At 50.0% G+C, this 16295-nt stretch overlaps 5 protein-coding genes across 5 annotated transcripts; 4 read left to right on the top strand and 1 right to left on the bottom strand.

The window, feature by feature from the left end:
• Positions 1-5787: 5787 nt before the first annotated feature.
• N7517_008133 (uncharacterized protein) lies at positions 5788-6819 on the top strand (the record flags this gene model as incomplete). The annotated part of the gene is made up of 1 exon (XM_056725863.1): positions 5788-6819. One exon carries the CDS (start codon positions 5788-5790, stop codon positions 6817-6819), a length of 1032 nt encoding a protein of 343 aa, XP_056576714.1.
• Positions 6820-9836: 3017 nt separating this feature from the next.
• On the bottom strand, positions 9837-10657 carry N7517_008132 (uncharacterized protein; the record flags this gene model as incomplete). Its single annotated transcript, XM_056725862.1, has 2 exons — positions 9837-10448; positions 10643-10657. The coding sequence occupies 2 exons, from the start codon at positions 10655-10657 to the stop codon at positions 9837-9839; spliced, it is 627 nt and encodes a 208-aa protein (XP_056576713.1).
• An 846-nt stretch (positions 10658-11503) lies between these two features.
• Positions 11504-12285, top strand: N7517_008131 (Nitroreductase family protein; the record flags this gene model as incomplete). The annotated part of the gene is made up of 3 exons (XM_056725861.1): positions 11504-11836; positions 11905-12019; positions 12083-12285. 3 exons carry the CDS (start codon positions 11504-11506, stop codon positions 12283-12285), a joined length of 651 nt encoding a protein of 216 aa, XP_056576712.1.
• Positions 12286-12580: 295 nt separating this feature from the next.
• On the top strand, positions 12581-12883 carry N7517_008130 (uncharacterized protein; the record flags this gene model as incomplete). Its single annotated transcript, XM_056725860.1, has 1 exon — positions 12581-12883. One exon carries the CDS (start codon positions 12581-12583, stop codon positions 12881-12883), a length of 303 nt encoding a protein of 100 aa, XP_056576711.1.
• A 1914-nt stretch (positions 12884-14797) lies between these two features.
• Positions 14798-15572, top strand: N7517_008129 (Zn(II)2Cys6 transcription factor domain-containing protein; the record flags this gene model as incomplete). The annotated part of the gene is made up of 2 exons (XM_056725859.1): positions 14798-14979; positions 15062-15572. 2 exons carry the CDS (start codon positions 14798-14800, stop codon positions 15570-15572), a joined length of 693 nt encoding a protein of 230 aa, XP_056576710.1.
• Positions 15573-16295: the final 723 nt, after the last annotated feature.

Raw genomic sequence — 16295 nt, 5'->3', positions numbered from 1 at the left:
AAACACCCCGCCATATCGATTCTTGCCCAGACACGTTTTCTTCGGCATCCAGTTGAGCATCTCGCTCGTTGAGCATTCGTTTGGTGACCGATGACCTTCCTCTTTTCTCGACCCTACCCGAGGTAATTTTGTGGAGACAGTCGTCCTCAACATATTTGAAGGTAATACTGTATTGAATTACTGCCAAGACAGGGGTTCAGGGGAAGAGTAACTGTAATAGGTATAGCGTATTTCAAAAGAGGGTTGGAGATAAAATCCCCGTGTGCAAGTGGTGAAACTAATTTCGATCCATCCTGTAACACAGGGATCCTGTATTTCACGGGATCGGACACGCTCGAGATCCTGTAATTGTCGATCCGTTGGATCCGTTGGGTACCTAGCTTTCGGAGAATATCGATCCTGTACCGGAGAAATTGTTTGTGTACCGAACGGAAGGGATGGCAGACCCACATGCGGGAGGGCCCGAGCCCCCTCGCACAACCACGCCAGGAACGACAACGACCGGTGCTTTAGACAACCTTAATCCGACCACCGCGCCTCGGACCAGAAGACAGACCCGGCCTAGCGATGGCCACACCACCGCAGCACGCTCGAACGTCGAGACCGCGAGCGCCGGAGACACCAATGGCCGCGTCACGACTCGAGAAATCTGGCGACTGATCGACAGCTTAAAAGAAACGATCGCCTACCAAACCGAGCTCATCCAATCCACTAAGAACGAATTGTTAGAAGTGAAGCACGACCAGCACGTCCTCCATACCCAGAACGAGAAACTTCATGAGGAAGTACGAGCCTTACGGGCGCAAATTGATGCGCTACCATCATCATCACTCGCAGCAAAATCGTGGGCTACAGTAGCAGCGAGCCACCCACCTCCTCAACAAAACCACCAACGCCCGGAGAAGGATCAAAACTGCATCCGAATCAGCACCCAGCGCTCCTATGTGGACCCGAGAGACAATGATAACAGCGAACAAAACACCTTTGGGCGATATCTCCCAACGGAGACCGCGAACACCCACATCCGTACGGCGCTGTTGAGCACACCGCCCACACAAGACGCCCAAGTGGCTGGGGTTGGCACCACGAAAACCGGATATGTGATCCGGTTCAAGGACCCAGCGTCGGCGGAAGCGGCCCGCAAAAATAGCGAATGGCTGAACGAGTTAGGAAATAACACGAAACTGGTCAAGCCACAGTTCGGCGTCGTGGTACACCGGACTCCGACAGAGGACTTTGACCTAGAAAACGCAAACGCCCAGGCGATCGAGAAAATCACGGAAGAGAATGACCTTACCGGGCGAGGATTCCGGATTGAGGAGATCGCGTGGCTTAAGAAGAAAGATAAGGCGCTAGGAAAGTTCGCATCCCTCGGCATCTGGTTCGACACCGCGGAAGGGACCGATTTTATACTAGAAAATGGCTTTATCGTTGGCCAGAGATTCATCGGCAGTGTGGAACGCTGCGAACTAAAAAGAAAGAGATGCTTCCGGTGCCAACGATTTGGACACTTCGCATAGTCGTGCAAGGAAACGCCTCGATGTGGACATTGCGCTGGCCAACACGAACGGGAACGGTGCCCCCCGGGGGTGAGAGCCCGATGCCTCAACTGCGGTGGTGATCACCCAACCAGTGACCGCCAGTGCCTAACGCCGGCAACCTTTAGCTCCCAATGTTAGGGACAAACCTACGCATACTACAGTTCAACATCATGAAATCGGGGCCTAGGATGGAAGCGCTCATCAACGATCACCAGAGCCAGGATCTGGATGTACTCCTGATCCAAGAACCGTCTATCACCACCTATCAAACACACGTCAATCACAGCGCCTGGCGGCTGTACCGACCGACCACCGAGACCGATGCAGGTCGGTTTCGCAGTCTGATCTATGTCAACCGGAAAGCCTCAACCTCTTCCCATCGACAGATCGCCTGCGACCACCCGGACGTCACAGCTATCAAAATCTGGACGGCCGAATCTCAATTTCTTATCTTTTCGGTTTACCTCTCATGCGTCCCGCTTTTCACGCCCAACGAGGCGTCGGCGGAACTAGCACTCACGGCAATCCAGAACACAATCATATCCAATAACCAGGAGGATCAAAGGATAACGACCGTCATCCTCTCCGGTGATTTCAACCGCCACCACCGGGCGTGGGGCACCAACCACATTCAACCGCAATTTATTGAAGATGCGAGCGAATTGATCAACTTCTTCCAAACGCATGGCCTACACGGCTGTCTGCCACGAGGGACAGCAACATTCTGGCCCCTTAACGATCCAGGGAAGAGCACCACTATAGATCAGACGGTCACGAACCGGCCAGAACAGCTCATCAAGTGCCATCTCTACCACGAGAACTACGGGTCAGACCACCGCGCAACGTACTCGGAATGGAACCTGAGACCTCGGCGCCAGCCCGCCGCTAAGGCGAAGAAAGCCTACGACCGCGCGGACTGGGCCAAGATCGCCGAAGACGTGGTTCGACAGATAGGCCCGTGGAAGGAAGTGAAAACGAGACCGGCGCTAGATGAGGCAGTTGAAAGGCTCACAGAAGCAACTGCCACGGCGGTGGATAGATACACCCCCGACCTACGACCAACACCATACTCTAAACGCTAGTTTACCCCGGACCTTAAAAAACAGCAGATCGAGGTTAACTACCTGCGCCGGAAGTGGCAAGAGAGCTGTGCGGAACACGGGCGACACGACACCCACTCCATGACCCTCTTCCAAGAGATGCAACAGAATCGACGAATTTGGACTCGAACTATCGAGAAAGTCAAAGCGTCACACTGGAAACAATTCCTAGATGAAGCTGGGGAAGGGAAGCTCTGGAAAGCAGCTACCTATATGAAACCGCGAGAGGCCTGGGGGTGCATCCCGGCCTTACACGTTGGCACCAACGAGCTCACCGAAAACAAGGAAAAGGCACAGGCTTTCCTAGATTCTTTCTTCCCGAAAATGGACGAACCCGACGAAGTTCCGCTCGCCCGAGCACCTCTAGAGCTCCCGTGGCAACCTATCACCGAGCGAGAGATCCAGCGATCTCTGAAATCTACGAAGGGATCTACCGCACCTGGCGAAGACGGCGTACCGACGCTCGTGTGGAAACAGCTGTGGGGATACCTCAAGCACTACATCACGGGAATTTTCACCGCGTCCATTAGCCTAGGATACCACCCGAAGCGATGGCGGAGCGCAAAGATTGTGGTGCTACAGAAACCCAAGAAACCAGATTACTCGGTCCCCGGAGCCTATCGCCCGATCTCACTCCTTAACACACTAGGTAAACTTCTGGAGGCGGTGATGGCGCGACGACTGTCATATCTCGCCGAAAAACACGGTCTACTACCGGACACCCAGTTCGGCGGGCGACCAGGCAGAACCACTGAACAGGCCCTTTTGGTCCTCTCCAACGCGATTGACCGGGCGTGGTACAAACACAAAGTAGTGACGCTGGTGGCATTTGACCTAAAAGGCGCCTTCAACGGAGTCAACAAGACGAGCCTAGACGCCTGTCTCCGGGCAAGGAGAATCCCAACCGTGGCTAGAAAATGGATCGCGAGCTTCATGAGCGACCGCCACGCTAGCATAGGATTTGATGACTTCCGCACCGAGGTCACGCCGCTAGCGAATGCAGGACTAGCACAGGGCTCACCCCTCTCGCCTATTCTGTTTACATTCTTCAACTCCGACCTAGTCGACCAACCCGTCACCTTCCACGGCGGCGCATCCGCCTTCATCGACGACTACTTCCGCTGGCGAGTAGGTCGGTCAGCTGAAGACAACCTAGCCAAGATCCAATCTGAAGACATCCCCCGCATTGAAGCATGGGCCCGTCGAACCGGGTCCTGCTTCGCAGCAGAGAAAACCGAGCTCATTCATATCACCAGGAAACGAAGCGAACAGCTCCAGGGACAGGTGGCTATTAACGGGAAGACAGTTGAAGCGTCGCCCACGGCCAAGCTGCTGGGCGTGATTTTCGACCAGGAGCTTCGCTGGAAAGAACACGTCCAACAAGCGATCAAACGAGCAATCAAGGTCAGTATTGCTTTAGGCGGGCTGCGGCATTTACGCCCAGAACAGATGCGACAGCTCTACCAAGCCTGTGTCACGCCGGTCGTGGACTACGCGTCGACGGTCTGGTACGACCCTTTGCGAGACAAGACTCACTTGCGACACCTGAACACAGTCCAGAGGACCACGTTGATCCGCATCTTATCGGCTTTCAGGACGGTAGCTACTACAACCCTGGAAGTAGAAGCACACGTTCTGCCAACGCACCTGCGCCTCCGCCACCGAGCGCAGAATACCATCGCAAGCCTCCACACTCTACCGCGAGATCACCCCATTTGGGACACACTACGGCGAGCTCAGAAACGTAGGGACAACATCGGGTCGTACGCTCGTTTTCCACTGGCGGAAGCCCTAAAGACCATGAACCCAGTGAGTCTAGATGAATTGGAGACGATTGACCCACGACCGCTACCACCGTGGCGAACCGAGTCCTTCACGGAGATTGAGATCGGGTCAGACCGAGAGACGGCAAGAGAACGGGCTGAGGCTGTTCGGTCCACACCTGCCATCGTGATCTATTCTGATGCTTCGGGACGTGAAGGCCACTTAGGCGCTGCTGTCGTTGCACTCGATAACAACCTAGAGGCCATCGAATCCCAGCAGATCCAGGTGGGACCGATGGACCGGTGGTCAGTTCACGTAGCAGAGCTGATAGGCATTTTCTACGCTGTCAGTACAGTGTTCAAGATCAGTCACCAGCGGCCAAGAACGGAACATTATGGAACAATAACGGCGACGATCCTCTGCGACAGCAGATCAGCCCTGCAAGCAATCCAGAGCCCAGGTAACAAATCAGGACAACGTATCATCCACGCGATCCTCCAGGCGGCCACATAGGTCCAAGGAAAGGGAATCGCACTTCGTCTCCAATGGATACCTGGACACTGCGACAATCCAGGAAACGACGCAGCAGATCGGCTGGCTAAGGACGCGGCAAGCCCGGGCAAATCACATCCCTTCCGCCCTCTGCTGACAAGGACGAAGGCGCTTATTCGCGACAACATCCGTGCTCAGTGGAGGCGGGAATGGCAATCATCCACCAAAGGCGGTCACCTACGGAAGATCGATAACACTCTGCCGGCGGCCTACACTAGGAAGCTTTATGGGAACCTGCCCAGGGGCCGGGCGTACTTGCTGACACAGCTGCGCACAGGCCATAATTGGTTATCCACCTTTAGGAATGCTATTGGCTTCCGTGACGACGATCACTGCGCGTGCGGCGCGCAAGAAACAGTCACTCACGTCCTGGTGGCCTGTCCAAAACTACAGGAGTTGAGAAGAGAATTAAGAATGAAGGTTGGGGACGCGTTTAGCAACGTATCGAGTCTGCTGGGAGGCTCCAAAGAAGGTGAGAGAGGTAAACCAGACACCGTCTCGCGAGCCAAAACGGTGAACGCCGTGTTGGACTTCGCTGAGGCGTCACAGCGGTTTCAAAGTCGCGCGCCATAAGGGCAGCCTAACAACGTGAACGGCAACTAGGCCATGATAGGCTTTGACGAGGCTCCAAATTCGTTTTCAGGAAGTGGCACATCACACATGTACATACACGGATATATATAGTTGCTGTAGCCTGCATATCGCTTTGGCGAGAGGTCGGGGTAAATGAAATCATCCATCCATCCATCCTGTAACATCTTAAGGGACACTATCGAGATTTCAGACTGTATGAATAGATGGAGGATCTTTCGGTCTCGGACGACTCCGCCATGGAAAAGGGTAAAAAGGGCAGGAGACCTTTCCCTGTCCTTCGTCCCCCATCTTCTCTCCTCAAACCCGCCTACCCCACTACTCTACCCGCACAAACCGCCCCGCATCACGCCGATCAGCCTTATGACCGTATCTCGACCACCCACGGCACCATCGCCGCCAGGGCTGTCTCATTTCATGGACAGCTCCTAAGCGGCGTCACCCCTCTCCAACTAGCACAGAATGGCCTGTATTACAAGCCACTAGGGCCGAACAACCGAGCTGCATGCTGCTTTGCCTGTGGAACGACAACCCCTTTAACCACATTCTTGCGAGCCCCCATCGAAGAAATACCGCGACTTCACACAGAGAATTGCATGTGGCAGATCATCTATCGCGATCTAAAATCACATTTCGAAAACCCCGACTCAGTGTCCCAGTCAACAACTACTTCGACCAAATCACCACCTACGCACCACCGCCTTCCCTCCAACAGTTTACCCCCGAAGGCAACCATTTCAAACCTCAGCATACAGTACGAGGAATCTCCAGCAGCCGGTCCTACCACTCTTACCAGACCCCCACCAACCCCGTTACCTCAACCGCAACCTCAACCGCAGCCGCACCGGCAACCGTCGCAGCAAGCCGGCTCTCCTCACCCTCTCCAATTGGCACAGACTGCTACTTCTCCACCTCAACTCCAAAAACCGACCTATGCCTCGGTCATCCAACGTGCACCCACATCTTTAGCGCAACCGACACCTAAAACTCACCAACCTGCACCTCCCCTCAAATTCACACTCACAATCGAAGATCTTCATCGTCGTTTTCACAATAAACCACCACCGTTCAAGGACGACAAGAAAACCAGGAAACATCCGGCTAATCGAGCCCGCAACAAACCAGCTTCTGCAGCACATTCTTTAGCCAGATTCTTACACTCAGCATTGCCCGCATTCTCGGGGTTCCTATCAGAAATGCAGCCAAATCCGGACAGTCGCTATCCGTCTCACTTGAAATTTCACAACAGCCGCGCCATGAAGGCAGCCTAACAATGGGAACGGCAATGGGCCAGGGTAGGCCGTGGCGAGGCTCTAAGTTCCTGTCAGAAAGTGGATCATTCTAAAAGTACATACTCGGATATATAGTTGTCGTATACTGCATATCGCTTTGCGAGGGGTCAGTGTAAATGAATTCTACTACTACTACTACTACTGTACAGCTCGATACAGCTGTACCACAAGATCCTGTACAGTTTTTGGAGCGGCTCTGTACCCCTAGACGTAAGGGTATCGACTGTATAGAGTAGGAGGCGAAAGGACAGACGAGCGACGTTGTGATTAAGATTATTCTAATATAAAACTGCGACGTTGTGTACCGAGCGGGAACTGACCCCCTGACCGATGGCGGACCCACATGCGGGAGGGCCCGAGAGCCCTCCCACAAACACTCAAGAAAGCACCGACGGCTTCACTGGGGAAGACCTCGCAACCAGAACCACCGTCGAGAACCGGAAGCCCTTCAGTCCTTCGGATCCAGCCGGTCGAATCACCACCAAGGAGGTGTGGAAACTGATCGGCACACTGAAGGACGTCATCCACATTCATCACGATACTAAAGCTGCACCTCTCCAACTGCCATGGGTTTACGCCTCTCTACAGACTCTTTCTGGCATGCGAGCATGCGATCCAATAACAAGCATTATCTCGGCAATCCAGGTCGTACTTAAAAAGATCCAACTGTCATACGAACTGCCTCTTTATTCCAAATCGGATGGTGGATACGGAACTCAATCGGAGCGGTTGGGTGTACAACAAGCGCACGCTGACGGATATAGTCAATACCCCTTCTTTGACTACCAAGGCTTATCACCTGATCCATATGTTGGTGCGATTGCGAATCCGTCAATGACCCGGAATGATATTACGCGGCTGGAAGTGCCGAAAAATAAGGTGGTCGGTGGCTGTTGTGAGGGTTTGATTCATTTTACTCAATCCGACATAGGCCAGAATCTCGACTTTACAACTATGAACTTGCAGGCATTTCTTTTTACTTCATCATCCGGGGCATGAAGTATCTTAAGGCTTTTTCAACTCAAATTGCGATGATCATCGCACTCCCGCAATCTAGTCGCCATACTCATGACGTCAAATTGAATGAAAGTTTTAAAAGATGGAATGATGAAAGACTTGTGACCTTTAGTCAACAATCCCCCGTGTTGAGCCTGTTGGTGCTCCTATATTTCATCAATAGTGACAGTGAATCATGCAGCTGAAGGCAATTCTCTTTACAGGACCCGAAACAATTGCTATAGCTTCAAAGCCGGGAGCCAAACTCTGAATACCGGCACGAAATCAGTCAATATCTCTACCGACAGTGGCAACAAAATTACCTTAAGCGCAGATAGCAACTGCAACCACCCTTACGAAAATGCTATCCCAAGCGAAGTAACCGACCCATGTGTGAATGTCACCATCTGTTCCTTTCTGTCTTATTGATCGTAAGTTATGTGTTTTGAACTGCCTTCATCATCTCAATTAAAATCTGCAAATTAACACTACAAGGTTGGTAAAATCCCCGAATAAGCTTCCAGAATGTTCTAATAAAACCAGTTATAAACAGTATGACGAGTTCACCATCGCCTGGACCCGTGGGTCCTAATTTGAGGGGATTGAAAGAATGAGGGCCCACCACGCTTTTAGCAGAGCGATAATCCTCGGTCGTGGGTTACTGAGCCTATTCGGTAGCCTCGGGTTCAGATAACACCTGGACTATTAATCGAGAAGGCCCATACACTCTGCCTCCTTCAAATAATAATATAACTTAGTTATCTACATGGCGTCAGTCTGATGTGCAGCCCGTCCCCTTGTACAGAAATGTTAGTTATAGCTGAAGAATCAAGGCGGAATATGTAATAATTCCGCTTATAAAATTGGCGCAAGAGCCTTTTTGCCGAGAGCAACAACCGAACTCGCTCACGTTACCTAGGAAGGAAAAAAGCAAAGTCAGGTCCAGCTCGACATGAACCCAAGCCATTGATGACTGTCAAGCTTTTCGGAGTGGTCCTCGGCCATGAGCTACGGTGAAAAGGACATATACAACAGGTCATGAAACGAGCCACCCAGGCCCAACATTGTACTTGGGGTTTACGACACCTGCGTCTAGAGAAAATGCAACATCTTCACAAAGCGTGCGCCGCAGAGGTTGCCAACTACTATTCGAGCCTTTGAGATGATCCACTCCGAGACAATACCCATCTACGGAACCTGAGTAACATGCAGCGGACAGCTATAATTCGCATCCTATCTGCCTTTCAAACAGTTGCCAACACCGTACTTGATGAAGAAGCACATTTACTACCATCTTCTTTCCATCTATGCCGGCGTGCACAAAACATCTTCAAGACACTATACAACCTGCCTTAAGAGCATCCCGTAAGTTGCGCCTTTTTTCGGATCCGGAAACAACGAAACAACTCACTGCGCTTTTTGAACACTCATAGTAAATGACTATGATGGTAATTTAGCACCGAAAAGCTGAACATCATTTCGAAGATTTAATGTGCCCGTCAGTTGAATGTCGAGCACGGTCTTGCCCACGTAAATGGTGTACACCCCGGCTTGGAGCCCTCAAGGTCACCAACAACAATAACCTTGGGACATCATCCCAATTTCTGCTCTCGATTATGTATTCAATCTTTATTACTATTGATAACTGTCTCCAATTGAACACATTCAATAGTAAGCGGCGATAGTGTGCTGCAGCACTATTTTTCATTTTCAATCTCGCCAACAAGGTCCAGTCATTGGGCAGGGACAGTCGTTTAGTATGATTCGGCGAAGGAACGAAGCTGGGATGCCTTTTGATGAAAGATAGGCATTGAAAAATATAATCCATCTCCAAGTTGATCATGCTGCAATACACGTCGAAGGGGTCAGTCGCGCGCTTATCCCTTCCTGGTCCTCGGCGGATTCGACAACTCGCCTCTTTTTCGTCCGGGAGCGGGAGCGGCTTGATGGTTTCTTTTTCGCGGCCTTCGCGCCTGTTAAGCTCGATCTTCGCCAGCTCTTCACCTCAGATGGGGCATCCCCGATCCAAAGCAAAGTAGTTGAGGTCGTGGCTTGGCACATTCAGCGCACTTGGCCTTGCGGCGGTCATGTGCATGTGGGCACTCCTTGGAATTATGATCCCCTGCGCAGTAGGCACATTGAATGTCTCGCTTGTAATTCTGGGCTATGTATTCGTACACCTGGCAGCGATAGCATTGCTTGAGGCGGTGACTGCCGTTTAAAAGCTGGCAGTCGTGGTTCCTTTCGTATATTGCCAGGCCACATACAATGGCCTGGTTGGCAGCGTATGGGTCGGCAAACTCGATCAGGAGCTTCGCGGACGCTGGCCTCGTTTCGTCCATTTTCCTTTTGGTCATCAGCCAGTCCATGTACACGATTTCAGCAGCAGTAGAAATTCGTCTGACGCTCTCGACTTTCAGCTGCCTCCTCTCGACCGTGGCGGAGGGAGAGAATCGACAAGTCACGCCGTGGACCACCACGGCGTAGGTCTGTCTTCTCAGTCCCGCGTTCTCGCCGAGCACCCAGCACCCTTGCTTGTGACTGATACTGGGAACTTCCCTGCGGCTCCAAGTGCGACTGAAGTCCAAGCCTCGTTGGCCTCGCTTCTGCAACTGGGGATGGAAAGGTTTTTGTGACCAGTACCCCAGTTCCTGTGCCTCCAACCGATAATGAGAGGTTTACTGTGACTGGTATTCTGGTTCTTGCTACCTCCGGAGCCTCCGATGAACTGAATGCGACGTTTACTTCAACGGGCGCTCAGGTGCCCCCCCCCCCCGAATTGTATTTTGCCTGCTGTGAAAGGCACTGTGACTTTGACCATGACTGTGCTTGCCAGTGGCGTTTCCCGTCACTGTGCATGCGATTGCCGAAGTGCGAGTTTTCCGATCCTGTTGCCTTCGGATGCCCCGGTAGTGAAGAACTATGCAGCCAAGACGACAGTATCTGTCGCATTGACGGGTGGACTACTTGCTGGAGGTGAGTTCTTGAACTGATCTCTGGCGTTTTGAGCGGGTTCTCCTGCACGTGTTACCAGTTTGATGGTTTGTACTGAGGTACCCAAAAGGATTTCTCTTTTGGAAATCGGACGAAATCAGGATTGGACGTGAAATGATACTGGGCTCTAACTATTTAGTATGGCTATCGATAGTTAGCATTATCTGAACGATATGAGAGATTTTGACGGAATGATTCCGCACCGCCAGGATTGCCCACTAAAAATGCTTACTCTGCTTTGTAACACATTGATAATAACTAACTAGTTAACTAACTAGTTAACTAACTAGTTAATGTAAGTTAGAGGCTTAATAATTGAAACTCAGCCACTCAGCTTCAATGTGGGCTCTATGTGCCGCTTACGAAGTCTCGGCGACAGTTAGCTCCTAGCTCCGTACATCCGACTCGAATCTGTATACTGATTGGCTACAAGTCGCAGTTTTTAACTCCGATATGGCGGGACAACTGCCAGGGGAACGAATGCCCTCAGACCGTACAAAGGCTGTGGATAAAAAGAAAAAGAAATTGCCAGATCTCCCGATTTATGAATTCCCAATCCACTATGTATATAAACACCGCCGTCCCTGTTCACATTCTCTTCCTTCTCCTCCAAGTCACTTTGTATCACTTTACCCATCTAACCAGCTATCTTCCGTCACTCAACACCTTCACAATGACCATTCAACCCGAGTTCAAGAACGCTGCTACTCTCACTTTCCTGGAGTTGGTCAAGTCCCGTCGCACCTACTACGACCTCAAGGCTGAGAGCGCCATCACCGACGAGGCCATTGAGAGCATTGTCCGTGACTCTGTTCTCCACGTGCCTAGCTCTTTCAACACCCAGACCTCCCGCATCGTCCTCCTGCTCAAGGAGGAGCACCAGAAGGTGTGGGACGTTGCTCTCAATGCTCTTGAGGGTCTCGTCACCGCTGGCGTGGTCCCCAAAGAGCAATTTGAGGGCTCCACCAAGCCCAAGCTGGAATCTTTCCGCGCCGCCTACGGAACTGTGCGTTAGCCTTAATGCGACTATCTGTCACATCGAGTTTTGATCAAATAGCTAATTGTTTATTTTAGGTCCTTTTCTTCGTCGACTTCGAGTCGCTCGCTCCTATCAAGGAGAAGTTCGCCATCTACGCCGACAAGTTCGATCCTTTCGCCATTGAGTCAAACGCTATGTCCCAGTACCTCAGTATGTGCTTCTCCTACTCATGATTTGATCGCAAAAAATAGACAGGAGACTTACTATCACCAGTCTGGGTTGCTCTTCAGTCCGAGGGTCTCGGCGCCAACCTGCAGCACTACAGCCCTCTGATCGATGAGCAGGTCGCTAAGACCTGGAACATCCCTGCCTCATGGAAGTTAGATGCCCAGCTGGTCTTCGGTACTCCTACTTCTGAGCCCGGCGAGAAGGCTTTCGCTCCTATTCAGGATCGCTTCAAGGTTTTCGGAAAATAAGCATTTAGAGTATAATAATATAGCATCACGAATGAAGAGCCATGATTTCACATCCTTATTTATCTTGCATCCGGTACTGGGAGACTCATGGGCCACGGCAAAGAGAGGACCTACCAAACATGACGTTGGATTCATGTAGGGCGATCATGGTCAAGATAGCGTAGTGGTAGACAGCCAAAAAACCCAATTTAGCGGTGTGATACAATAAGATCTGGGTAAGCTGAAGGACGGTCTGTTTTATAAGACAGGCCAACTAAACGCGTCACCTGGGAAACTTCTTGGGGCTATCCCTGAGATGCGCAGGCTATACATTGATCAAAAGAAGCCAGACAGACTCGCCGAGCATCTTAAGCTTCTCGATGGCATGGAAGAATACCAACAACCAGCGGGTGATCGATTCTACGCCGCAAACTATCCTCATACAAACGGACAAAATTGCGACCAATGTGATACTCACTCAGTGGTGGATCGCCCCGCACGCCGGAACCATCGTATGCTACACTTTCACTACGGCAATATTGCATCAGGAAATTATGTACCCAAGGATGTCATTATTCAGGATGAATATTCAAATGACCCTAAGTTGAACGTTCTGTGATTTGAGATGGAAGCCGCGGGTCTCATGAACAATGTCCCATGTCCCATGTCTGATTATTCGCAGAATTTGCGATTATTATGACTCGCATAAGAATTACGACTGGCACAAATATGCTGTGCTTACTGCTGTAGCGTGTGCACGAGAGTTACTCCTGGTTTTAAGGCTGCAACGTGTAGATGCCATACCTCCTTGAGCCAAGCGTAGCTCAAAAGTTCCAACAAGGTCAGAACCCTACACTTGGTTTCAGAAGCTTCAGATAGCCTCTACCACGGCTACAAGAGATAGAGGCAGTGAGTTTGCGAGATCTCTTAACCAGCAGGCCTGAGTGCCCAATTTAACAGGGATGCTCAAAGCTCGCGAGGCGTGAAAATGAAGACCTGATTCTCTATCAAATTTCCGAGCCAGGGATAGAGCATTACCTCGGCATAGATCCATTCGGCGCTGTACCTGGCACCGTTCCTCAATTCCTGAAAAGGACCTAGACCGCAGTAAGACCTGTTAAGCAACAGTACGGTTAAGAGAACAGATCGTTGACGGTGGAAACCTGAGAAGTACAAGCCAAGTATAACCTGGAACCCTTCTAACCTAATTGTGACCAGTTTGCAGTGCGTAACACTAGAGCCCTAATTAGATCACCCTTCTTATTTAAGGAAAAATATGATTTCGAATAAGAAAATTCACTATCAAATGACAATACTTAGAGTATTATAGCACGTAAGCTTATAGATTTGTATATAGAAAACCTTACGTTTAATAGAGGAAAAAAGCAAAACGTGGAGGAATCTACAAATTCAACATTCACTAACTATCTTTTGTCGAAATTCATGAAAGAATATGAAATATAATAAAACTGCTACAGATTTATATATATAGATAAATTACTCCTACTTTTGTATATTTTGTAGCCAATTTGAAGTGATATTAATGAGTGCGACCAATACAAGGATGAATAACTAACAGTAATTTATTGTGATGATTAAGTATATTTACGTACGCCAAGACCTTTATTTTATGCAAAAATTGGTTTTCGGTGGTTTTTTTGGAGCCCCAACCGGGCCCATGAAAAACCGCAGGTGCGGTTGCGGTTTGGGGGTTGGGGGTTGGGGCGAAGGTTTGGCCCTAATTGCGGTTTATGGTGAAGTCTAATTAAACTATTCTAATCATTTTTTTTTTTGCACTAGATTCAATTTAAGGATGCCTTACTGAAGGCAAAACTGTTTGAATTGTTACACCTAATCGTGCTCATCTAACTGAGGGCCGGCAAGAAACCGCGGGTGCGCGCAGGCACCGGTAAACATTCGCTGGACCGGCTCAATTGTACGAGTTAGAGACAAAAGCCGCGAAGAACATATAACAAACCGGACTAGTTATGAGAAGACAAATGCAGCGAGCAGCTCCAAACTCTGCATTCCCGGGTCATATATTGATGATTACCAGCATTCCTCCCCCAACTCAGCACGCAGCCTTTGAGTCTTCATAGCGTCATCCATACTCTTCATCCTTTGGCAGCCCACCTATCTGATACCTGCCAGTGCTCGGTAAGCCCCTAGGCAACTATACCGCCTCATGGATACTCGTTATACCCAAGAGTGAGCTAACAGGGGCAACACCGGAAGGTCCGTACAACGTCCTAATGGCCCGCGCCCACGCGCACCCGTGAATTGCCCCGCAAGATCCAATTCCCCCTCACACCAACATTCGCCAGCCGGAAAATAAGCGCACCCAAATTCCAGCCGTTGTTGCACATTCGCGGAGAAATTGATATTTCTCAAAATCCGAAAGAGCTTAAACGGCTATTTTGGTTCGTGACAAAACGTATAACTATGGGTAATGAATGTGGGGCTTATTCCCTCTCAACCAAGTTTCCGGTTTTATATGCTGAAGGTCGCCCGCCTGGCTTCACAAAATTCAAAAATGGAATACGCGGCGCCGTTACAATCTAAATCAATCGAAAGAAACGGCCGAAGACCAGGGAAAACAGCGTGCAGTGCCTGCCATGCTCGCAAGAAGCGATGTGACATAGCCTGGCCGCATACCCAGTGCGCAAACTGTCGCAAGGGTGATGAAATCTGCCTGCCTAGGGCTCCTGTCAAGAGGTATGTATAAAATACATTGATATATTTTAACGAAAGTGGTTGGTAGTCAAAGATGAAAAGCTTACCAGACTTCGCCTAATAGATCTGCCCCTCAATCTGCCAAAGATGATCGCAGCCGCAACCAATCGTATCAGCTGTTGGACCTACCTCTACCACAAGGTATCGACCATGAAGTTCCACGATGGAGTGCACTTTATTCATTCTATTCCGAAATTTGTCGACTATTGCCTCCCTCAGGAAACGACGATAGCGATTTGGACCACATTGGGTCTCCATCATCAGCTCAATTAGAGAGTTACCCAGACCTTTGTAAAACATCTCTAGGAGAGCATTCTACCGATAATTCGCTTTACCAGGAGGTCCAACTGGATCTACAATACGCAAACATTTCGCCTATGAAAGGTATCATCTATATGCCGGCGTCTCGTTCTCCCTCGCGCTCGCGAAATGGAACGGACTCAGGGGAAGTGGCATGTCTGCACAGTAGTGGGACTGGTGATTCCTCTGTATTGGCTCGGACTTATTGCCCAGGCATCTGGGATTCGGAAACTGTTATTTTTATGAATGATCTTGACAAATTGCTTGTGTTCTGATCCTTTTTGTTCTAATTAGCAAGCTCCAGGAGATCTGTTCACTATGACAAAGCATAGCTATATTGCGCTTCGTTTAAATCTGTGGTGCGGGCAATAAGCTGTGGTTATCTTTGTGGACCGGTCAGATGTATGTAGACCTCACCATATTGCTTTTTTGGGTACCTATGGGTCTACCCACGACCAGGAAAGGAACCTTTTGAGTTTGTGTTTGTCTTATAGGATTGCGGTTGTAATACAAACAATAATACATGTATAACTTTGTAATATGGTATATATTACTGTTATTTCGGGGTTTGGGTCCAACGTTGAAACCCAACCAGCGAGTTTGGCGAGGCCTATTTGCGTGCATTTCTCGAGTTAGCCTCCACAATCTTTGGCGAATGATACGGCTGCCTCAAGTGATGAGAACACATTTTCCGCAAGTATTACGCATCGACTAAAGACAAGGTAGGTAAAACTACAAGATTTAATACAACGGAGCTGGGTAAGTATGATTATGTAACATGCGCGATGGCGTCGGCATAAGCGCACTTTTTGAAGCGTCCTTTCATGCCACCAATACAGTTTCATGGAGTGACACATTGAGCTTCTCGATAAAATGTTGGCAAACTCTGAAAGGCCACGGTCGAAATCACCATCTCGAGGCCTTAAGGCCCGGCGCAGGCGCAAGATCTCCAACTGTGTTCAGACAGTTAAGAAAGCTGAGCATTTGGCCCGGCATCT

The sequence above is a fragment of the Penicillium concentricum genome (assembly GCF_028827145.1).
Source record: "Penicillium concentricum strain IBT 3081 chromosome Unknown utg000003l_segment0_segment0, whole genome shotgun sequence".
NCBI lineage: Eukaryota > Fungi > Ascomycota > Eurotiomycetes > Eurotiales > Aspergillaceae > Penicillium > Penicillium concentricum.
Note: the sequence above shows the minus strand (reverse complement) of the source record. Positions and strands in the feature narration are given on the sequence as shown.